We start from the raw sequence: 23,838 nt of genomic DNA on the forward strand, positions 1-23,838 counted from the left end.
TTACCGTTTATCTTTACAAGGAAACAGCAGATCGGATCAAGTTAAAGGTGATGTAAACAAGTGATTAGTCTCTGAGCAGTAATCAGGAGCAGGTAACTAATCAGTTTGATTGTTTGGACACAGTTTTAAAAGATTAACCGGGGATAGAGACTGCTAATTGGCTTTAACTAATGACCAGGTTACATGACATGTGTTGTTTTGCCTTTCTGTCTAATCCGCGTTAGGCTTATCAATAATAGCAAAATTAATAAATAAATAAATCGTTTTTAATGTTGTTCATCTGTCTGAATGGGTGTCTTCTTGATAATTTGGTTACGAAATAAAACTTCGTTTGTAATTACAGGTATTTTGATTTGTAATGGTTTGATGGGTGTTTATCATAGTTTTACATCCCATACAGTACATATGCCTGATAAAATATCACCAGTGATCGATGACGGATCATTTAGCAGCTGAAATCTGACGCAGATCGGGAAAGTGGGTCACTCGGTCGAAGGGTGCTTTTATTTTGTAGACGTTCATGTTTCCGGTATTACTGGCGTCTCTGCCTTCACCCTTCGACGCAGGCGCTCTGAGGCTCCGTAACCTTAGTGCGTTTCACTCTCGGCTAGGTTGCATCAGCTGGAGGGACGCTGAGCGGGGCGTGTCCGCTGTGACATGGCGTGTCGTCATAACGAATACGGTGATCATGTAAAAAGCGAAACCCGAGAGAGAAACAACATTCAAGAATCCTGAAGGGAATGAAGTGAAAACGGAGGCCGGAATTTTAATTTCCAGGAGAGGAAATATTTTTAAAACTTAGTTTTAGGACAAAGTTGGCAAAATCTTGGGGCTCTGTATCTCATTGTACAACTGTATAGTGACAATGAAGGCATTCTATTATATTATATTCTATGAAGCACAGCCAGTCAGCCGCTTTGCTCAGATGGAGCTTCTCCACCACCTGTCCCTTAATACCAGGGGGTAAGAAGAGGAGCGGGGCAACTTAACTGAAGCAGCTGAGGGGTTTAGTTAGAGCTGGGCGATATGACCCAAAATTCATATCTCGATATTTTTTAGCTGGATGGCGATATACGATATATATCTCGATATATTTTTTTTAAAGCCATAAGGTAAGAACAAAAAGAGAGTTCTTAGTCAAAGCTGTGTCCCAGATGTCACTCAGGCACTTTTATTAATATACAGCGTAGATGTACATGAAGAAATTACTCAAAAATAAATTATCAGCATTTATTAAATAATAATGCTCCATAAATAAAAGAACACAATGTTGTTTTTGTGCATAACAAAAAGCTCACCATTGTGCAGTCAAAATGTAAACTAAAAGACGCTGAGCATAATAACAAAGACAGACAGATTTCACAGCTGCTCTGTTCCCAACTTCTACTGCGTGACTGACAGCCTTGAGTTTGAAATCCTCTTTGTAACCGTGTCTCTTAACAGGTGCCATTTATGGTTCTTATACACACACAATACGGTAATATTACGTTGAAGCACAGTACGTATCACTCCGCGAGGCTCCACTACGGTAGCCGTAATGCTCCGACAATCCATCAAGCGGTGCAGCTCCGTAGCTTACCAAAGTCGTACTAAAACATTTTTGACAGATTGCTGAGCGCTGTGTAGCACATAAAAACGGTTCGCGGTCAGTAAGCACAACCAGAATTCATACATAAGGTGCACTGTTGATTTTTGAGAAAATGAAAGGATTTTAGCTCGTTAGCGCGGTTAGCTCGCTAACACGTTGACGCCGTCCAGCCCCACGCACGGGGCGATCCGCGGTAACTCGTTAACGGAGATTTGCCGTGTCCATCTTGTCGTTGCCTGCAGGTGAAGCTATGGGGGAGGGGGAGTTGTGTTCAGTGAAGGAGAGGCGATTCCCAGTAACGCAGGGTAGAGACAAAAATGGACGAAAGAGAGGCAAACTTGCGGCTCCACAAGTATACTATATCGATATAAACGATATTGTCACATCTTATATTTCGTATGATAATATATCGATATTTTAAAAAACTCGATATATCGCCCAGCTCTAGGTTTAGTGAAGTAAACCTCTGGAATCAATTTACATTTAATACCCACAATTCAAAGCTGAAATTAATTAAGTCTATCCTGACCTCCATACATGCCAACTTTGATTTGGCATACCTCAGCCTTTTCTCTGTTTCCCTTACTTAAGAAGAACTTCTTCACAGGCACACTTACACTCTGACCATTTCTAACACTTAAAGCGTTATTTAAATGAATAGTTTAACTACACTAGAAAATAAAAAAAAAATCCATGTAGTGGATTCAACAGTAAAAAGTAATAAAAACACTTAAAACCTTTGTTAAGATTAAACCGCCTGGGTCAGGGTGTCTAACCAGCTGTGACTGTTGCCCTTTTCCAACAGACGGTTTCTGCATTACAGCCTGAGCGCCCACGCGACCAGAACTGTGCTTTGTTACATTAACACACACACACACACACACGAATATTTGATTGGTTACATCAGCACACCGCCTGAAGCTACAATGTTACAGTGAACATCAACACTGTTGCGGCCTTCAGTGGAACGTCATCAGTTATACGACGGAACAGCCAATCACAGTAGAACAAGGCGTCCCTCCGGCCGATCCATTCCACCACCATCAGCCCTGAGTGTTTAACGGGGTATTTTCTTCCTCTGCAGGCTCACAGCGGAATTACAGCTGATGGTGTTCGTTTGCATCGCCACTCCACTGATCGTCAGAGACGAAAACACGCTTGATAAAAATGGTTACTCATTAAAGCATACAAATCTGTAACAGTCCTCTACAAAATAAAGTACTCCAGTTGCCATGCACATCTTGAGCTGATGGCTCTGCAGGGCAGGCTCTAAGCCTCAGACATTTGGATTTGTAACTGATCGGTATCAAAAAAAGTGCTGCCTCATTCTTACAGTCACGTCTTCATTTCAGGGTAGCTATAAATAGCCATTCCTCATTACAGGAGCAGATTAGAAGACACATCTGTTTATGTGTGTGTTTCATATTCATATCAAGCACGATGGTGTAGTGGTTACCGCTGTTGCCTCACAGCACAAAGGTTCCTGATTTGATTCCTCTAGTCAGTGTGGGGTTTGCCCCATGCTTGTGTTCTCCCTGGATCCTCTTACAGGTTGGGTTTACTGGCTAAACACATTTTACATTTTTTTAAACTATCTCCAAACCTTATGTCCCAAAACTCAATCTACAAACTACACGAACCAAACATCTGACTCTTCTGGTAAAACTCACAAAAACCAAAGTTTTACCTTTGCTCAGATCTGCACAGTGTCACCCAGCGACCATATCACCCACACTTTATCAGAAAAACAAAAACAGTGTTCAGAAAATGTAACTTAAATTTTTCTGTGGCAGTTCCACAGAAATTACAAAAGTATGAGATAAAATCAGAAGTAGGACCTCAGCTTCCGTTATTACAGTGTGATGTACTTATGCCCTCACTTACATAAGAAAAAAAAAACAGAATAAAGCATGTGGTAAAGATTTGAGTTTAATTTATTTTGTGTATGTCATAAGACTTCATAGCTTACTTAAAAGCGGCCAGTTTCACATTTTTCTCATCCAACATTATAAGAATCGAGTATAAATATTATGTTGAAAAAAAGAAAAATGGAAAAATTATGAACAAAAACTGGGGAAAAAAATTTCCAGGCACTCACAAGAGGTTTGGATAAATAACAAAAAGCTTTTATGTTACTGGGCTGAAGACATTAGAAAAACACCTTTGTTCCTTTCCATGAGTGCTCCTGTTATTTCTTTAAACATCATGTTAACTGAGAACAAAGTGAAATGAGACACTTTCACGAATAAATCTAAGCGACTAGCACTGCCACTGAAAGCAAAGTCTATCACAGTTGCTCACATTTCATCTGAAAGGACTCCTAATCTAACTCGTCCTCATCTTCCTCCTGTGCTTCTCAGATTTTTTCCTTCCATTGCTGGCATCAACTTTCAGCTTCCTCCTCACTGGCTTGAGCAACAAGAGTAAACAATTTAGTATTTAAGTGAAATCTGAGCGCAGTTGCGTTTAACTTCTGCCAGAACGCATGACAAGCTACTGAGAACAACTCTGGGAACTCTGCTGTGTTTGCCCTGTTTTTGTGGATTTACCTTTTAGCGTTGCAGATAACGGAAACAATCTTTCAAAGTCGATACAACTGCAAAAATCGAGTGTTTGTCTCTCTGGAGTCATTAGATTTCAATATTTTTCAATTTTATCTGTCATTCGATCTTAAGAAATAATTGTTTTACTACAGCATGTCAGCCTTGACGCTATGTCTAATTTATAACATAGAAACTTCAGCAACGCTTCTTTTTTCACATAAAACAAGAACAAACAAAAGAAAATTGCAGTGACATGTATGTTACATGTCACTCCAGTGGTCTGATGACTAATGCAACCACTCAGTGGTTTGCAGACCAAAGGATTACCCTTTGACCCCTTGATAGCAGTATGACGCATACAATTAGGCTCAGAGATTTAACATTGATCCAGTTTACTCCTGTGCACATCGATGAATGAGTCCTTTACCTCTGGTTTAGTTCTCTCCTGCTAACGCGCCCTGTCATCAATTTTTTAACCACTTACCAACAGCAACTTCACCTCACAGGCATGTCTGTGCACAGGTTTAAACCTAGAACCTTCTTGCTGTGAGGTGACCGGTGCATCACTGTGCAGCCCAGCTGTTTGCTATACTGTCCAAGTCTGTGAGGCTAGTTCATGCCCTCTGTGTCCACAGTGATTAAACTGACATTTAATACACCGGGGGACACTTCAACAGATGGAAGCAAGAGATGATGAGAGAGCCACCAGCCTTGGGAATTGTAGGCAACTCGATATCAGTCCTAAGCCAACAGGAGGAAGAGGCCATGGGTGAGGACTAGGAAACCAGTGACGAGTCTAAAGGGTCCATCCAGGTTTCACTAAAACAAACAGTATTACAGGAAGTACAACCCACACCTAGATTACTTTTAGTTCTAAGTAATTTCAGAGTCATCATGGAAACGGACACCATCTCAGAGTCTTTTAATCATAAAAGATGTTATGATTATGTTTAAGATTTCCCTGTGACGTTGGATTTTCTGCTGCACATTAATTTTATGACTGCAGATCGTTGTGTAGTTGCTCAGTGGATTCCTCCTTAATAAAGAGGTGCTATAACTTTTACGTTTTAGTCCCTCGTCCCATGTACAGCGCAATTGTATTTTCATATTTTGACAAGTGCGTGGGAGTGTGAGGAGCTCCGGGAATATCAATGTCCTTGTTAGAAAGACAAGATGGCTAGACTTCCCCAGACAGACAGTTCAGGGTATCTTTGATCTGTGGTGATTCTGGGAATGTTCAAGGATATAAGGAGTTCTTTTAAACGTCATGAACACAATATTGTCCTCATTTGTAAGCTGTTGTGTTCTGCAGATGTGTCCATAGACTCCCAGTGTCTGTGTGCAAAAAGCAGGCTGTTAAATCCTGCTATTCTAGGACATGGGGGGGCAGAAGATTTTAATCTGGGAACTTTCTTTTTTTTAAAAAATCTTCCAAACGCTAAAAAAAAATACTTTAAAGGCCTTAAAGATGCAAAATTACCATCTTGGTCCCTCCAGCTGTCCTTAGAGCTACTAAAGCTCAGCTACACTTCATGCTTTCAGCCTATATTTAGTTCAAACACAGAAACATTTAAACCCTCTCTTCCCTTCATGAATCCATATGAAAAATCACAGGCTTGTTTTCAGTATGTTAATATGACTTGTTATAGTGAGAAAAACAGATAACAGAAGGTTCAGGTTTCACGTTTTAATAACAGATCTCCATTTACAAACAGTGACGTCATTCAGCTGCTTTAACTTCCATCAGAGCAGGCATAGAGTGTGTCTGTGTGAGTGGCTGTCTGTGTGTGGTGAATAATGAAGAATGCATATTTCAACATTAACAAGCACACAGGAGAAAAACACGGACATATTAAAGTGGTTTGACTTGCTTTTCTTCATAAAAAGATTTGTGAAACGCCATTTGTTCCCTCAGTGCTGAGCGTCTGCAAGTTTGGGTTTTAGTGTGTGGGTGTGGGGGTGGGGTGGGGTGTGTGTACATGTTGTTCACTTGCGGCTGTTTGTTTTCTGTTTGCAGCCTGCAGACAGTTTCAACACAGAAATGAACAGAGGTCAGCGAAAAACACTCAATTTTCTGATTTCAGCGCCTCAAACAAACACCAATTGCTGCAAATCTAAAACATAAACGCGGAGCTCAAATTGTTCACGCTGCTCTCCAATGTCACCTCTGTCAGCACTCACTGCTTAAACCGTTTCTTCCACTTAATGAGGCACAAAAACGCAACCAAATCCTGCTTTTTAAAAAGACACAGCTCTCAAACAAACTGAAGACTCTCTTATTGCTGAATGTTTTATCTTTTATCCCAGTTAATGTTCAAGTCAAGAATGTGCTGATCTCTAAATAAGCTCTTGCACTGCAGGATTCATTTTTGCCTCTTTGTCATGGATGGAAACACTGCGAGGAAATGTCAGAGGCGTTGGTTATAGGAAATCTTGAAGCTGCATTAAAATGAGTTTTAACTTGAGACTTTATTGTACTTCTCCAATAAAATTTGACATTAATTCTGCGCAACAGAGAGGACAAACACACGGAGAGACTGTGACCCCTAAAATCATTAAGTTTAAAGAACCCAAAACCTTTACAAACCATAAAGACAAAGGCAAATCTCCGACTATATTTGAGTATCCAGGGGGTTTGGGAGATATTTGATGCTGCATTATGAAGCAGGCTTAGTTCACCTGTAAACAAACACCTGGCTGTGAAATACTTGGATTAGTTTGAAGATGTTTTTGGAGAAGTTCAACCTGTTAAATAATCTGTGCTCTCATCAGTGTTTCAGGTGAAGGTCCAGATTTTCTCCTCACACGTCGTGATGCGACATTAATTTGGCCCTAAAGCCGAGACCGACTCCACAAGCTCACGATGCTCATTCGAAGATACCCTCCTCAGGCGTGCTGTTGCTATGACGACAAGGATGAATTCACCTGCTGTGACAACAGCCAAGAAACCGATGGTTTGTCGGGCACAACCTTGGCTCCTGCAGCGCGGGACGTTTGCTCAGCAATTTATAGGCAGACAGGTAAGAACAAGTTTAAGATCAAACACAGGAAGGCGCTGAATACTGACACCTGGTTTTGAATAAATCAGGCCAATAATCTGTTAATGAATGCGCCGTTTCAGTTTAATTTGATTCTTGTCAACATCTGGCCCTGATATCGCAAAAAGTTATCATGTTTACAAAACAGAAGCACAGATTCACTCTTCAAATTGTATCTTTATGAGGTGGCCAATCAGAAAAAAAAAAGATGTGTTAAAGTGGGAGGAGTTTCTTGAGGCTTCTTTAGCGGAGTCCAGGAACTCTCCTAGTATATAAAGCGACACAGTATTTAAAGCCTACTGTGTCGCTTTATATACTCCGAGATACTAAAATTGGCAAATTTTTAAATAGTCATGCACACAGCATCAGAGTGAACAGAAATACAGTCCGATTATGAGGGGAGGATGGTTAAGATGCAGTCCTGTAGCCTCTAAATCAGCTGATTATAAGTTGTTACTACCAGAAATGTCTGGATTACAATCTGGGCTCAAGCGTATCCTCACTACACACCATCTGGATCAGCAAAACTTGAACTGAAATTTTCTGGGATCCAGGAATTTTTGAAATTCCCGGAGGGGTAAATTTGCCTGTTGACTTTCCATTTTCACAGATACAAATCAAGCTGAACCAAAAGAAAAACATTGTCTAGATGGTTTTGTGAAAGTATAGCTCATTAATCCAGACGCAGATGTCCTTTTGGATCCCGGGACTCAGTGAATGCTAAATGTGGGGGAAACTTTCCGTCTTGGACGTGGTTTAAACTTTCAGGACTTGTGTTTTGGCGCAGCTTTTGACAGGTTTATGGCCGATAGCGAAAAATCAGACAGATTTTTGGTTTCTTTTCTATCGTCAGGAATCTGAACAAAGGCTGAAAAGTCGAGTTGAGTGTAAATTTAGTCACACAAAGGGAACAAACTTCATCACGGAGATGTGCAATTATTAACAAACAAACTTCATCACGGAGATGTGCAATTATTAAAATTCCTTCCAACTAAACGTGTGCAGTGAGTGTCGGGGGCGTAATGGGAGCCGTTTTGCCGCTTCAGTCAGATCGATAAACAGAAAGTACACCCCTGAATGTGGCAGCTAACAATGGACCGTGGATTTATTTTATGTGCAAATTCTTGCAAGAGGCAATTCAGGTGCGACAGGAGAGTCCATAACACAAAATACATGATGCTACACCAAGAGGGGGAGTGTGTGTGCATGTGTGTGTGTGTTTGGAATGTGCAACAGTGTGCGTTTGTTGGTGCCAACGTTACTCATTAGGATGCATGAGGATTAGTGACGATTCGACTGATTAGCTTGGACAGGCAGCTGAAATGATTGCTCTCTGTGCTCGAGTCGGGTCGGTCACCCCGGACCCCAAAAACATCAGATTAAACCCAGACTGCTTTCAGGGCCAAACTGGAGAAACTCTATAACACAAAATAAAAACACATCGACATCTTCATGTTCCCTAAAACAGCAGACATTCGATTTATAACCGTCTCGTTTGTATGTACAATAGAAGGATCTTCATATATTAATAATCTTCATCTTTCCTGCTTCGTCTTCGCCTCATCATCGCTGCCGAGTCCCTACACGTTTGTCCGCTGTGTATTTATAGAGTATTTTCATTATTTACAGTATAAATTACTACACAGTCTTGTGATAAAATAAATAACATAAATACAATGGCCGTGGCTTTTGCAGTGTCTTTAGCATGAAGGGGAAAATGGGAGGGGTCCGATGGAGGAGGGCCTGCCGTTAGCTCCTTTGTTGATTCGGGGTTACAGACAGAAAGGATGAAGAACGCAGTTAAAGCAGTCTTTCTGCAGAGAGACACGGAGGAGGGAGGGCGGAAGCAGTGGGAATAAACCGCATTCCCACTTAGAGGGGGAAACTCTTCCTGAGAAACACTTTTCTCACCTTCATCATGGACAAAAAGCTCATTAAATAATAAAACTTCCCAACTTTCTGGACTTAATTTTGGCCAATCTGCACTTCAAGACTGTCTCCTTGTGCACCTCTGTACCGCCTCCAGGCTTGCTGCGTGTTTTAGATCACTCAGTGGAAGTTTTCTAATAATGATTACAAACTTACACATCTGATGAGAGCTATCAATCCGGCTACAAACGAGCAGTTTTCAGTGGAAGAGTCTGCAGAGTCCAAGCTAGATGGGAGCACATCAGGTGAGGAGTACGACCACTGATGATGATCTTCATTTTTTTTCCAGGAAGCTGAGCAGCATGAAAAGTATGAACCAGGTTTAGAGGCCCCCGTAACATCCCGAGGACTCTGAAGGAGGAGCATTTTACCCACAGAAACATCATCTGTGCTCGCTCCCTGAAGGGTCACCCTTTAGACTCACTGAAGGAGACTTCCACAGAGAAATCTAAAAATAAAGCTGCCCAAAGAGACACATCCAGGGTATAGTTTATCAGTGATGGCAAATTTAAACCAATTGATAAATGTTTTTTAAAATGGGCCATTTAAAAAAAAACTTCCACTTCGCTACAGTGGAAGAAATTCATGTGGAAAATGGGACCAGGTAGAGCTGACCTGCTCGAATAGTCCAGATCAGCAGAACTGGCTTTTTAGGTCCATCATATGGTCAAAAATACACGGACACCCGAACACTTCACCCGTATGTGACTCATGCTCTGCTGCTGCAACAGCTTTTCCAACACATTAGTGGCGTCTAACACTGATTTCATAGTTCCAGTTGATCCTAAACGAGGTCTGGCTGGTTTCCACACAGCTTTAAAACATTCCTCAGAAAATAAACGAAAGCTGCAGTAAAAGAAAAAAACAAACAACAAAACAACTAAAGGGGTGTCCACATACTTCTGTCATATACTGATACGGTGCACTGTGGCTTAGTGCTATATTCAATGTGTCATTTGTTCCCAAGTTTTCCTAAATGAATGTTTCAGGAAGAGTTTCCCACCTCTGAGTGAAGGTGAGTACAGAGAGTTATACTGAGGGTTAATACTGCAGTGGTAGGTCAGGTATCGTCTCTGGTAGTTGGCCCCAAATTCTGACATATTAGGACGACGACGACGAGGGAAAGGATGGAGGGATGAGTGCAAAGCTTCTCCTCCAGCTATACCACCGTGCCGCTCGGAGAGTTCCCGTTCTGTGCTGTCAGGTTCTGAACGGGAGAAGAAGAACACAAAGTTAGACACACTGAAAATCCTCTCCTGTCTGCACTCAAACCGAACTTTTAAACTTACCCTGGTTCATAATTATACTGATAAAACAAACAGTAAGTGGGATAATTATCACTTCATAATGAATGCCCTTAAATAAAACTACACTGATACTAATTTTCCCAAGTGGGCAACACCAGACCCAGTGTCTGTTTAAAGGGTCGTATCAATACGCTGAACTCGATTCTGTTCAATATCAATTTTATCTCTTTATTAGATTATTGATGTGGTCCTCCACATCAGTCCCAGTTTCTTATATGAACTACTCTATAACCCCTTTTCCATTAGAATGTACTTGGATCAACTCGGCACAGTTTTCAGGGTTTAGGTCATAGTACCAGGTACTTTTTTTAGTACCTGCTCGCCGGGTTTCCACGCGATCCAAGCAGGTACTAAACTGCGTCATCGTCAGACTGCATGCCACCAATTGGCTGGTCAGTAGCATCACTCGAGAGTCTGTTGTTCACAAAAATTAAAACCGCCATTTTTAAAATGGCTACCAAAAAACAACACCGTGTTCCCCCGAGTTTGACGAAGCCACAGACTGAGCAGCAAGTATATTCTTGTTCAACTTCTTTTTAGCATTCGTGTCACATTTTAAGGACATCGAGGGACACTTAGACACGTTGATATGATGAAATATGATATGATATGACGACAACCACGCACATTAGGTAGTACTGAATTTGTAGTGGAAAAAAAATAGAAGGTCCTTAAGCCATCAGCAGGACCGGTCTCTGCTCCTCAGTGAAAGGAGGAACAGCATGAGCAGTGCCAGAGCTACAAAATGACCTCCAGCAGGCCACTGTAAATGTCTCTGACCAAGCAATCAGAAACAGACTTCATGAGGGTGACCTGAGGCCCCGACGCCCTCTAGTGGGCCCTGTGCTCACTGCCCAGCACCTTGTAGCCCAAACTGGCATTTGCCATAGAATACCAGAAAGAGGTTGTGCTTTATACAGATGAGAGCAGGTTCACCCTGAGTACACATGATAGACGTCAAAGGGTCTGCAGAAGCTGTGGAGAACCTTATGCTGCCTGTTACATCGCTCAGCATGACTGGTTTAGTGGTGGGTCAGTGATGGTCTGGAGAGACGTATCCATGGAGACCTGCATAGACCTCTACAGGACAGGCAGCAGCACCCTGACTGCCTTTAGGTTTCGGCTCTCTGTAGGTTGATCATTTTCACTTCCAGATCCTGTCTCAGAAAACCAGGGCCTTCACAGGTGACCCCCACCACCTGTTTGACCTGCTGCCCTCTGCGGGGTCAGGTCAATCAGGTCCCACACCTCCAGACTCACTAACAGCTTCTTCCACTGAGCCATTCGGACTGTTAAAAAACACCACCCGCCCCACACCTGCCCACCCACCTCACCAATCTGAGCCACGGTCTGAGTAACCCTCTTCATTCAGGCCACTCACACATGGACTCAATACTCAGACCGAGTCCTTTTGCACTGCTTCTCTTTCTCTTGCTTTGAATATATTATAGTATATATCTGTTCTGTTTGCCATTTATTCCTGATGTCTTTACTATTACTGATGTATTTACAATGACAATGAAGAGCTATTCTATTCTACCACACACCCAGCCCATATCAGTGCACCTATCCAGCATGATTAATTTTTTCCGATGAGAGCTGATGTGCTTTCAAACTGTCCTTTTAATTTTTGCCTTTGCCAAATCTTTGATCTCAGTAGCAAATGTACACACTTCTTAGCATTCAACTTTTTTAATAACACACCTGCTCCTTAAAGTTCAGAGAACAGACAGATTTAGTCTCCAGGTGTCTGTTCGGCCTAACCTCCACTAATTCATAAGGCTCCTCGGGGCTAGTGTGTTCTGGAACATTTTTGGGCACCACTGCTATAGCAACACCATGCTAGGTTTCCTCGTATACATAATAATGAGACAAGCATGTCTGAGAGGCGGGAGTCAGCCTCCAATGATGAATTATTACCTAAAAATGAGCTACCTCAACAACCTCCAACAAACCACTGAACTCTGAAAAATATGCAAGAAAATGGTTGTTTCACTACTAAATAAATAAATACATAAATACTACTGTTAAAGTGTGTTGCACTTATTTTATGCTTTTATTTAAACACTACTTGGGCTACCCAAAAACTTGATTCTGTTCGTCTGGACGCAGCAGTTTCAGTGGGAGTGGTGCTCATCCAGGTGACTTCTTCAGTTTTTCAGAACAAAAAATAAAAATAAATAATTGGTCTACCCTAAGGATCAGGTCCCCTGGCATAAACAGAGGATTGCCAGGATTTATACATCGGGGAAACCAAACAACCTCTGGCGAAGCGGATGGCACAACACAGAAGAGCTACCTCGTCAGGCCAGGACTCTGCAGTCTATTTACACCTACAGGCCAGTGGACACTCTTTCAATGATGAGGATGTACACATCCTGGACAGGGAGGAACGCTGGTTTGAGGGCGGAGTCAAGGAGGCCATTTACGTGAAAAGGGAAAGACCATCTCTGAATCGAGGAGGGGGCCTAAGGGTACATCTGTCACCATCTTACAATGCTGTGATTGCAGCCATTCACCAACTCTCTGTGAATGGTACTCATGGCCATTGATCAGTGGGTCTTGATCAATGATCATGACAATTTGCATATTAATGATCAAGGAACTGACCTCACAGCCCATTGTTCCCTCAGTGGGCTGGTTTCAGTCATTATGCAAATGTACTGTTTATAAGATTGGGGAAACCTGCAGTCAGCTGAGACTGAAGAAGTCACTTGGATGAGTGATGAAACGTTTCTCCCACAAAACGCTACGTCCAGATGAACAGATTCAACTTCTGGGATTTACTTACCTGGATGATTGAGCATGATTGGGCTACTCAGAAATGCATCACAACTTTTCTTGAAATATACACCAGCACTCTGTGTTTCTCTGTCCTCTTTTAGGTCTAACAAATTGGTTCAAGACACTTTGCTCCAACCTTCTGAAGAGGTTAAATCCTGTTTTAGAATAAATTAGATGATAAAGTAGGGTTTGCTTTCAGGTGTAGAAAATCTGTAACTGGGAAATCAATGCGTGCACTGTCCTTGATTGAGCCTTCCGTTGTTCCGAGTTTTTCATGTCCCTGGTGGCATGTGCCATAATTCATGAGGACAAGAGTGAGGCTGAAATGCCTGCATGAACTGGGCTGTTCACTCTTTGCAGCAGGTATCTTTTGTTTTAAGCCTGTTTTTCAGGAGCTCAGCAGCTTCGATGTCTCACCCAAACATGGTCCCATTTGGCTTTAAAACACCAGATTAAAGGCTTCAAAATGATACCCTATAAAATGGAAGATGATGTGAAGATGGTTCCATCTTTGTGAACAGTCTCTGTTTTTGCCCTGCACTGTAAATTAAAACCATGTTGGACTGGAGTTACGAAGACATGTGAAGCGAGTTATTCTCTAAGATCTAACCGACTGCAAGACTAACCAACTAGAGAGAAAAACTATGACTTAAAAAGGTTAACAGGAGACGTACCGCCTTCCCCGGCCGTGCCCAGGTACAGATGAGGCCCTCTTGGCAGGCCGTGATGATGCAGTCATCCATGAACACCAGGACCGTCAGCCTCTCGTGTGCAATCTTCTTACAGACCAGCGGCTCCAGCAGCGGCACTTCATGCATGCGTGGGCACAGCGTGGTGCCCAGCACCTTGGCGGCGTCCAGCCGGTTGCTCCTCGGCGCCACATTGATCTTGTCGTTGCTTTTGCTGATGTTGCCCAGGCTGTGGTACCGCTTGTGCTCCTTCTCCACGCCCCCGCTGCTGCCGGACTTATCTGACTTGCGCTCCTGTAGGGAAAGAGTGGCGAAGCGGCCGATGCTGAAGGGGGTGCTGTTTCCTCCGCCGCTGCTCCCTCCCCCTCCTCCTCCTCCCCCACTGCCCTCTGAGGCGCCCTGGCCTTTGGAGGCGTTCGCCACAGCGGGGTGGGGTAAAGAGTTGGAGCGCGAAAGGGAGCGAGGAAGCGGTAAAGGGAGCGTGGGTGGGTTGGAGGCGCCGGTGTTAGTGTTCGGGGGGTGATGATGTCCCTCCACACCTCCACTTCCTCCCCCACCTGAGGTGCTGTTGACCCCCCCGCTGCCAGAGTTGGACAGCGAAGGCCCAAAAGTGTTAGTAAAGGCGCGGGACAGCGGCAGGCGCGGGTACAGCACGTCATCCGTCAGGTCCCACAGACAGAACTGGGTGTCCTGCCCCACCGAGCCAAATCGGTAAGTGACCGATGGCGAGCCGCCGCCTTTCGAGCTGTGCCGAGAAAGACGGGATAACGTGCTGCTCGTTCGAACCCGCCCAAAGTGCATGGAGTTATTTTGCGCCCCCTGGTGGAGGTCCTCCTCGCTGCCACTGAGCTCCATAGGCTCCTCATCTTCCAGGGAAGTTGTGAAGGGATCGAATGCTACCACGTTGACCCAAGACTTGTGGCCGTGCCCCCTCGCTACCACTCGGCTTTCTGCAAATGACCACACAGTAACCAGATCATCCTCCCCTCCCGTGGCGAGATATTTCCCGTCTGGGCTCCACGACACACAGAGCAGCCCACCAAAGTAGCTCTTCATCACGCCCTGAAGCTCCATCGAATCAAAGTGGAAGACACGCAGGCATCCGTCCTGGCCCACGCACGCCACGTGCACGCCGTCTGGGGAGAACGCAAACTCGTTGAGGCCTCCCTCCCCGACGGCCCACCGCAGCAGAGGGTTGCGTGGCGTCTTGGTTTTGCAGGCATAAACGGCGAAGCCTTCGCCTTGCCGCAACAGAGAGTACTGTGGTGCCGTGGTGCCACATGGGTGGTCCACGTTGTAGAGGTAGAGGTGACCGCTGGCATGGGAGGCCAGGAACAGGTTCTCCGACTTGGGAAGCCATTTTAGACACGTTACCTTGGATTTGTCTATCAACCTCTGTGAAACAGGAAGGAGGTGGGGACGGAAGGAGAAGGTGAGAGGAAAGGAAGGGTGAAGAAAGACATTAAAAAAAGTATGAGTTTTAGGTTTTGTTGAGTTTATTCAAACATCTGAATGCAGAACAAAAGTAAAGGTAATGAAGCTGATAAAAGAAGGCATTTTTTGATCAGATATGGTTATATGAGGCGTTCTGCAAGGATCTGGCTTAAGTACCTTGTTTTTTGTTCATTCCACATTCTCCCATTAGAGAATGTGGAATTTAATAGTTTTAAATGGCTTTAATAGTTTTAAAGCCATTTTTTATCATCTGTATACCGATGACATTCAACACCTCTCATTTAAAACTAAGTGGCATTACTGGAACACATGGTTTTCTTATCTAAATCTAATTACCTCCAATCTGTCCAAAACGCTGCTGTAAGGTTTATAACTCAATGGTAAATGGCCTGTATTTGTGTAGCGCTTTACTTAGTCCCTATGGACCCCAAAGCGCTTTACACTACATTCAGTTATCCACCCATTCACACACACACACATTCACACACTGGTGATGGCAAGCTACATTGTAGCCACAGCTGCCCTGGGCGCACTGACAGAGGCGCCCCAGTTTTTATTTTTTTGACGGTAGAGGCAGGAAGACATACAGGGAATGGGCCAAGGTGGAAATACACCCAGCCAGTAGTCTTTCAGCATAAAAGCCTTTACATACCAAGCACATTGCAAAAACAAACAAACAAACAAACAAACCCAATATGAAATTATGAATTTTCAGATGCAAATTTGTTGTGTAAAGTATATACACCCTGAAAGTGTCCTCAAAAATATGCACGTTAGAAAAAAAATTAAGTCGAGATCAAGCGATGATGAGCTGATTCTGATGTTTCTAAACAGGAAAAGGAAAAGACAGGGACTCTGGGCTCATCCAGTTCTCACTAGAACACAGCAGCAGGGACAATTTCGTGGTTTCATCCCGGAGCTGAAGCTACATTATGACAGCTTTTCCTACATATTTCAGGATCTCAGTTTGAGCTGTTGTGAGCTGGGTTGGGACCACATCTGTGAATGCAGAGAAATCATTTCAGAGAGCCAGCTTACCCAGAGAACGTTTAGCTGCATGTCTGAGATTTGGCTCAAATGCAGTGGTCTGATTGGTCAGATTTGTTTATTTGCATGTGATTTAAAAAAAATAAAAAAATTGAACTTGATTCAAAAAAATTATTTTGTCCTGCAAAATTAAGAGCTACACCAGCCTCAGCCCTCCACCCTTCATTATATCCCTGAGATCTAATGAACATATTGTTTTGTTTATATCTGCCACATAATGTGCACACACCACAAGCCCTGCTTGCCAAATTCGGCTCTCTGCAACAAACCCAGATTAAAGCCGAGACACAGATTTATTACCTCCTCGTTAAAGAGTTTACTGGTTTCCTTCTTGATGGGGTCGAGATACTGGACCTGCCCGGCTGAGAAACCCACGATGAGAGCTACGCTCTCTGCTGTGGCTGAGTACTGATTGAAGTCGTGACACGTGGGCTGCGTCCCCTTGTAGATCCTCTTGTCTATGGGCTTACTGAGGTCCACAGCCTGCAGACAACAGCGAGGAGACACAAAGTTTCAGGGACATTCAGAGAACCAAAACAACAAACATCACATTTCTGTGCCCATTCTTATGTTTCTTTCCTTCTTTCTTTTTTTTTTGACAATCCAATCATCACACGTTGAGGTGTTTCCATGGCAGCTGCAGTGGAGTTTGATTTGAACGTTTTTCACATCAGGGTTTGCCATCTCAGCGAAGGAGCAAAGTTTCTGTGCAGGGCCGCTGTGTGCACCGACAATCACCAACCACAGAGAGAACCCATTAAACAGAGGGCAGGGCTGCAAAGATCTACAGCTTAGAGAGGTAACTAAAGGTTTTCAGGGTTATGGAGGTGACTCCCTTTCTATGTGGATGTGAAAACTTACGCTGCAGACCTAAAATGCTCTGGAGGAGGTTGTGTTTGAGAGATCATCATCATCGTCATCATCATGCACTAAACTGCTGCTCCAGTGGAGATCAGCGAGCTGCTAGGAAGGTCAGCAGTTTTAAGAGACTGAGGGAGTAGCATCGATAGCTGCAAATCCTGGAAAAAGGTATTACCTGCATTCCTCACTCAGTGGAGTATTAATTCTTTTGTGTGTAAAGCAAACCTGCCAACACTGCTCTTTCTCTCAGGTTCTCCCATATTTTAAGACCGTCTCCCTGCAGCCTCCCACTTTATTCTTCCTCCCTCTCACAATTTGACCCGAAGACTTTATTACCAGCAACAGTAACACTGTTTCATGAAACTACAATCCACACTACATACCGCATATATGAAAGTAAGTACACCTCCTTCCGTTCTAAGGTCAGCTCATAGTAAAGAAAAAACCTCAGATGAACAACAACATCTTTAAACAGGCCGTCTGATCTTTGTTCTAGTTACATAAAACTTGAAAGTAAGCCTGCAAACTAGTTTTCATGTTTGTTCTTTACAAAAACTCCCGATAAACCAACTGCAGGAGTCACTGTACATGTGGAGTGATGAATGAAGGATGCTTTATAAATGCAGCTACACGTGTCGCGCTGGGGAAGTGGAAGCTGTTTACATGCGTCCTGTAGTTTCTTTAAACAGGTTATTAGCGTTTCTCATTAAGAAGCACGAGGTCCTGCAGGCTGGAAGCAGATCCAGCTCCGGGGAAAACCCTCAGCGATGATACTTTTCTTTTTTTCTGTCATGCCAAAAACAGTTTTTTCCTTCAATGGGTTCTGAAATATAACTTATGCATTCACGGTGCCACGGTGCGTCTCTCCTGCTGATGTGTGCATGCAGGCAGCTTCATAAGCATGAAAGGAGAAGTGAAAAGCAGGAGGAGATGAACACAGTAAGATACACATGATTTCTAGAAGTCATCCTAAAATATGAGCGTGTGTGACGTTTTTAGAGAATCAGTAACACCAGTAAAGTCCAGGATATACACAGATCAGGCACAACATTATGATCACCTGCCTAATATTGCATTGGTCCCCCCTTTTGCTACCAGCAGACCCTGATCTGTCGAGGGACGCAAGTCCTGTACTTCTGAAGCGGACCTCCGTGGATCGGACTTGTTGGTCCAACACATCCCATAGATGATCGATTAGATTGAGATCTGGAGGCCAACTCAACACCTCAAGCTCATTGTTGTGCTCCTCAAACCATTCCTGAATCATGCTTGCTTTGTGACTGGGTGGATTATACTGCTGAAAGAGGCCACAGCCATCAGGGAGTACAGTTTCTATGATTGATAACAGGGGTGGAGAACTCCAGGCCTTAAGGGCCGGTGTCCTGCAGGTTTTAGATGTGTCCTTGATCCGCACAGCTGATTTAAATGGCTAAATGACCTCCTCAACATGTCTTGAAGTTCTTCAGAGGCCTGGTAATGAACTAATCATTTGATTCAGGTGTGTTGACCCAGGGTGAGATCTAAAACTTGCAGGACAACGGCCCTGAGACTTGGAGCTTCCCACCCCTGATCTGTAACAATGCTAAGGTAGGTGGTACGTGTCAAAGTAACATCCACATCACAAGCCTCTGCTGGCTCGCCTTCTTCTCACAGTGCATCCTGCTGCCAGGTGTTCCCCAGGTAAGCAAAACACATCCGTCCACGTGATGTAAAAGAAAACATGATCCATTAGATCGGCCCGCCTTCTTCCATTGCTTCGGTTTGGTTCCTGCGTGCCTCTTCTCTGTGCTTTCGGCACTGGACGGGGGCCAGCATGGGCCCCTGACTGGTCTGTGGGTATGTCGTCCACACGGGCCAGCCTTCATTCCCCACGTGCTTCAGTGAGCCTTGGCCGCCCGTGACTCTGTCACTGGTTCACCACTGCGGACCAGGAACATCCCACAAGGGCTGCGGTTTTGGAGATGCTCTGACCCGGCTGTTTAGCCATCACAATGTGGTCTTTTGTCACTCAAATCCTTAATCTCACCCATTTTTCCTTTCTCCCTGATTTTTCCCTCCCACTAACAGGATGTCATGATGAAGAGAAAAATCCCCTGTCAGTGGTCAAAGTTAGGCCTGATCGGTATATAAGTTAACCTGAGGAGCCATTTATACATTTATGTGTGTTGTGATATTTGTATTTGTATAAATGTTTCCTATCATGAATTTATTCATCTACTTCTACAACTTTTTTCAGGAACTGGTCCATTTGTGTGTCAAAGATAACAGAAACCTTTGTACAAATATGTGTTTTCTAACATGAATCGCTACATTGTGACATTCTGCAGTGAACCACACATAACAGGCTCAGAGTAGCAACTTTTCCTTCAGCAGAAATTTTGATCTTTCTGTACAAAATATTTGAAATATTCTACATGTGCAAACCAGATGTTTGTTCAGTCCGAGTACAAAATGGGAGTAACAAGTGATTAAAATCCGCCCGACTATGATGACTTCATTGGAATTTGTTGTTGCTCAAAGTATTATGGAGTCACCGCCAGTGTTATTTAAATGTTGATATTAAAATGATATGAGCATACTGCAATACATGACTTTATCACGGCATTATTAAAACTAAGAAAAATATGTTTTGTGGAAATAAAAGTAATTTTGTTGGCAATGTTTGTTTGCATAAAAATGACTGAAAACCAAACTTACAGACATAACAGTTAAAAACATGCATCTTAGATACAGGAAACTGTGTAGCTGTGATCATCACAAATACAGACATTAAAAAAAAAAAGAATAACAGGGTTATAAATGACCCCACGTGGACATTTTAGTCACTTGAGGGTCAAAATGATTACGTTTCAGTGGTGAACAGCTGCTGCATGAGAATTTAATGAGATTACATCCTCAAACAAAAGACGTAACCTCGTCCTGATGTGAACCAGAACCACCACCTCGGTGCCCTCAGCCTCTCGTGTATGGAAGGCAAACACAAAAGAGGACAGAGGACAAAATCAGCTCTGTAACTGTTTTGATTCGGCAGAGATAACACTAAATGGGAAAAGTCGAGAATAATTATTTGGAAGCAATAGCGAGTGTCCAAGGGCCTCACTGCATTATATTACTTCATACTTTTAATTATTGATGCCAGATGTTTGCGTTTCTTTACTTAAAAAACTTAAATGATGCAGAAAATAAATCCCAAAAGCTGAACCTGTCCTGTTTTTAAAACTTATTTGATCAAAACATGCAGAGCTTCGTGTGTATCAGTGACCACTGATATCGAACCTTCAAAATACCTGCCTAAGTAGGTGCTGTGAGGGAGGCGGCTTCTGAGTGGCAGGTCTCGTTTCTAGAAGGTCATATCAGGCACACAGCAGCTCCACCCACCTGCTGTTTAAATCTTCTGTTTGAGAGGGGCAGCCAATCAGAAGAAAGCGTTTAACACTTTCCCCAATAAAGACGACATCTGACCAACCTCTCCTGTCCCCTTGATGACAAGCTTTGACACCTTGGTATACACATCTATAAAGACGTGTTTGATCACCACTAGAACGATGTCCGGGTGGCTGCACAGGCAGAGAACACCCTCACTGACCTCTGATGCAAACCCAGTCATTCTGTTCTATGGCAGAAACCACTCAGTTTAGACAATAGTGTCAAGGGTCACTCCTAGCAGGCTTTGATGGTGTAAAGAGGGGAGCTAAAGCCTCTTATTTCCGACACAGGACAAACAGAAGAGCTGTACCAAGACCAGGAATAAGACAACTAAGGATTATAGGAATCATGCAAAGCGCTCCTAGCAGTGCTGAAGAATAAAAATATGATGCTAAACAAGAAAAACTAAAAGGTCTACTTTAAACATGCTCCCTATATGCACAGAAGCCCCGCCCACCTGCAGTCACAAACCTTCTGTTTGTGAGGGGCAACCAATCATAAGAAAGCTGGTTTAAAGGAAGAGAGGAGGGGCTGGAGTAAGGCCTAGTATAACATAAATAACAATGATTCATGCATAGCTGCTCTAGTAACAAAAAATATGAAGCACAGCAGGCTCCCTTTAGAAAATATGATTAAAATAGTCAAATTCAACCCACTCTGGGAATAATGGAGTCTATTTTTGACACATGGCCTTGTCAATAAGGGGACAGGGAGGCTGCAGAGCCTGTGATGCAGTGACAGTTCATCTGGATTGTTTTGTTGTTAAAAATCAACATTTTGCAGAAAGTAAATGATCTCGCAGTGTGCCTCCAAATCACAAGCCTTCAGCTGTGAGCGCTGGCAGGCAGCCCCAGTCAAGGACCAGGCTTCAGCTCCCAGTAAGGCTGCAGTGAATGGAGAGCCGTCAGAGCCTTTCTTCTCGCCGTTTCCTGCTCCTTTAGCTCCTTCTGACACTGTGCATCCGTCTGCACGATGCACCACTCACCACCTATTCAGCCAAATGAGCAGCAGCTCCATTTTGCATTGCATAACAAGCAGAAAGCTGTGGTGGTGGTGCAGCAGCCGCCGCTCGGTGAGCCTGAAAAGATGACGAAATGCGAAGCAGCAGCATCACACTAGCAGCTTAGCACGCGAGGCTAAACTCGCCCCCAGCCTCACCTTCTTGATGTTGGTGTACGTGTAGAAATACAGCTCCCTGCCGATGTTGAAGCACACCCGCTCCGACTCCTCGCTCGGGTCTTCGGGCTGCAGCTTCACCATGGAGACCCGGACCGGCGGCAGGAAGCCAGCCGGGGAGGAGTTGGCTGCGGCATTGGAGGAGGAAGAGGCGGCAGCGGCGGCGGCTGCAGCCCCGGGCCCCTGCAGCAGCCCGACCCCTCCGCCGGGTATCGGACCCGGTCCGGCCCCGGGGCCCAGCGTGGCTCCGGCGGACGGCCCCCGCGGCAGCCCGCCCCGCTGCAGCGAGTCTGAGAGGGTGAGCAGCTTGTAGAAGCCCTCTCTGGTCCGGAACTGGGACTTAATCTCATTGATATCCTTCAGAGCGCCGCCATCTCCGGCCATTTTAGTACAAACACGCCGCACAGGAAACGGAGATTCTGACCTGGAAACAAAAACGCGCTAATCACAAGTCCTAGGAGAGATGCGTGAGAGGCGAGCATGAGGCGCAGCAGCCGAGCTCAGCAAGGCCGACCCGCACAGCCCGTCCGCCCCGCTGCATTTTACACCGGCACCCCCACTGCCTGCTAAATAAACCCCCGGAGACAGCCCCACCGAGCCGGTGTTAGCATCCTCCTCCGCCGGGTCTTTGCCTGCCTTCATCCAGCGTGCGTAAAGTACGTGTGACGGTGCGTCAGCTGCTGCTGCTGGCCCGGCCTGGCACTGCGCACTCCCACTGTGGTCGGGGGGCAAAGAGAGGACATCCAGCCCCCGTCAGCCTCATTCAACCACCCCACCCCCAACACTTAACAACCAGTGGACCGGCCAGGACCACGGGCGTTTCCAAGTTTTTTGTGGGCAGAGGGGGCGAGAATAAGGGGGCGCACGGGAAATCTGAGTATTTGATCAGAAATAAATTCAGATTTATGATGTGCTGACAGGTGTGTTACATGAAAAGTAGCACTGCTAAGAGCTTAAGCCTTGTTTTTTTTTTTATTTAAAAGTGGTGAAACATGGATCGGATTATCCACTGGGTCTTCTGGGTAGGAGGCCAGTGCACGGCTGAGTGCCCATCCAAGACACAAGCAAAAGAGGGAAAATCATTTAATTTAATTACATATTTTAAATTCTTGCCCTTTAAACCACACATACAATACAGTAAACATCTCTGTGTTACACCTGCCGTTTCTCCGATATGCTGCTGAAGCTGTCCACCAAACTCAGCTCAGTATTTCCAACGTGAATGAAACAAGCACAAGATGGTTTAGCAAATAAAGTATGTCCCGCATGCTTCCTTTAGTTATTCCAAAAGAGCCTGACCATCAAATCAAGTTGGCTCGGGCCCATCAATCGTTTGTGGCCAGACGTTTGTAAGAATGGGTGAAAGATGTATCAGCACTTTCATATGAAAATCATAATCCTGCTGAAGTAACCGTACAAAGGTTTCAGCACAAGCATACTGAGAGCACCCAGAATAAAAGTAGTCATTATGCAGAATCATGGCTGTGTGAGGTGGAGATGATTGGTTTCACCACAAAATATTGCTTGTTGCTAGTAATGAAGAAAGAAAGGCATTCGTTGTGTAGTATAATTCCAGCATTTACTCTGAATAATTCCTTTATTCTAATGTTTTTATTGTTAGAAACACTCTTTGGTGGCTTCAGATAACTTTTTTTTTTTTTCAAAACCAAGCATGTTAAGCCCATTCCTACCCTGTCACTCTTCAACTTTAACTGCAATTTTTGTATAAAATAACGATGCTTTTGTGTTGTTTAGCTTTGACTACACACGGATTTTCAGCCATGTTACATGACAGGCATTAATTTTACCTGAGCTCCTGTGACAGGGTGGGACAAGCCTGCCCAGATATCTAAGAAATTCACATCATAACATGTAATTTGCGCATGATCTTGTAACTCATATTTCACTGCAGACTGAACAAATTTATGCCATGAAATACAAAATTCCATGTTTGGCTGTGATCAAGTATCTGAAGTGTTTTCCTGGAATGAGCCA

The 23,838-nt window shown here is 44.1% G+C and overlaps 2 protein-coding genes across 2 annotated transcripts in view; one reads left to right on the top strand and one right to left on the bottom strand.

The window, feature by feature from the left end:
* LOC135933758 (uncharacterized) overlaps window positions 1-23,838 on the top strand; it is a 375,148-nt gene that overhangs the window by 102,119 nt on the left and 249,191 nt on the right. The gene's annotated exons all lie outside the window — the stretch shown is intronic.
* Window positions 5,804-22,690, bottom strand: zmp:0000000529 (WD repeat-containing protein 20). The gene is made up of 4 exons (XM_063493138.1): window positions 21,826-22,690; window positions 16,681-16,863; window positions 13,864-15,273; window positions 5,804-10,305 (listed from the first exon to the last, which is right to left on the bottom strand). Exons 1-4 carry the CDS (start codon window positions 22,225-22,227, stop codon window positions 10,258-10,260), a joined length of 2,043 nt encoding a protein of 680 aa, XP_063349208.1. The 5' UTR covers window positions 22,228-22,690; the 3' UTR covers window positions 5,804-10,257.

The sequence above is a fragment of the Pelmatolapia mariae genome, linkage group LG14, assembly GCF_036321145.2.
Source record: "Pelmatolapia mariae isolate MD_Pm_ZW linkage group LG14, Pm_UMD_F_2, whole genome shotgun sequence".
Taxonomy (NCBI): Eukaryota; Metazoa; Chordata; class Actinopteri; order Cichliformes; family Cichlidae; genus Pelmatolapia; species Pelmatolapia mariae.

Excerpts from the sequence above, each read along its gene's own strand:
- zmp:0000000529 (XM_063493138.1), bottom strand. The coding sequence starts at position 22,227 with ATGGCCGGAGATGGCGGCGCTCTGAAGGATATCAATGAGATTAAGTCC. Across the intron at positions 16,864-21,825 it reads CGTACACCAACATCAAGAAG|GCTGTGGACCTCAGTAAGCC; the intron begins GTGAGGCTGGGG and ends TGTTGTCTGCAG. Across the intron at positions 10,306-13,863 it reads GGGCACGGCCGGGGAAGGCG|AACCTGACAGCACAGAACGG; the intron begins GTACGTCTCCTG and ends TCTCCCGTTCAG.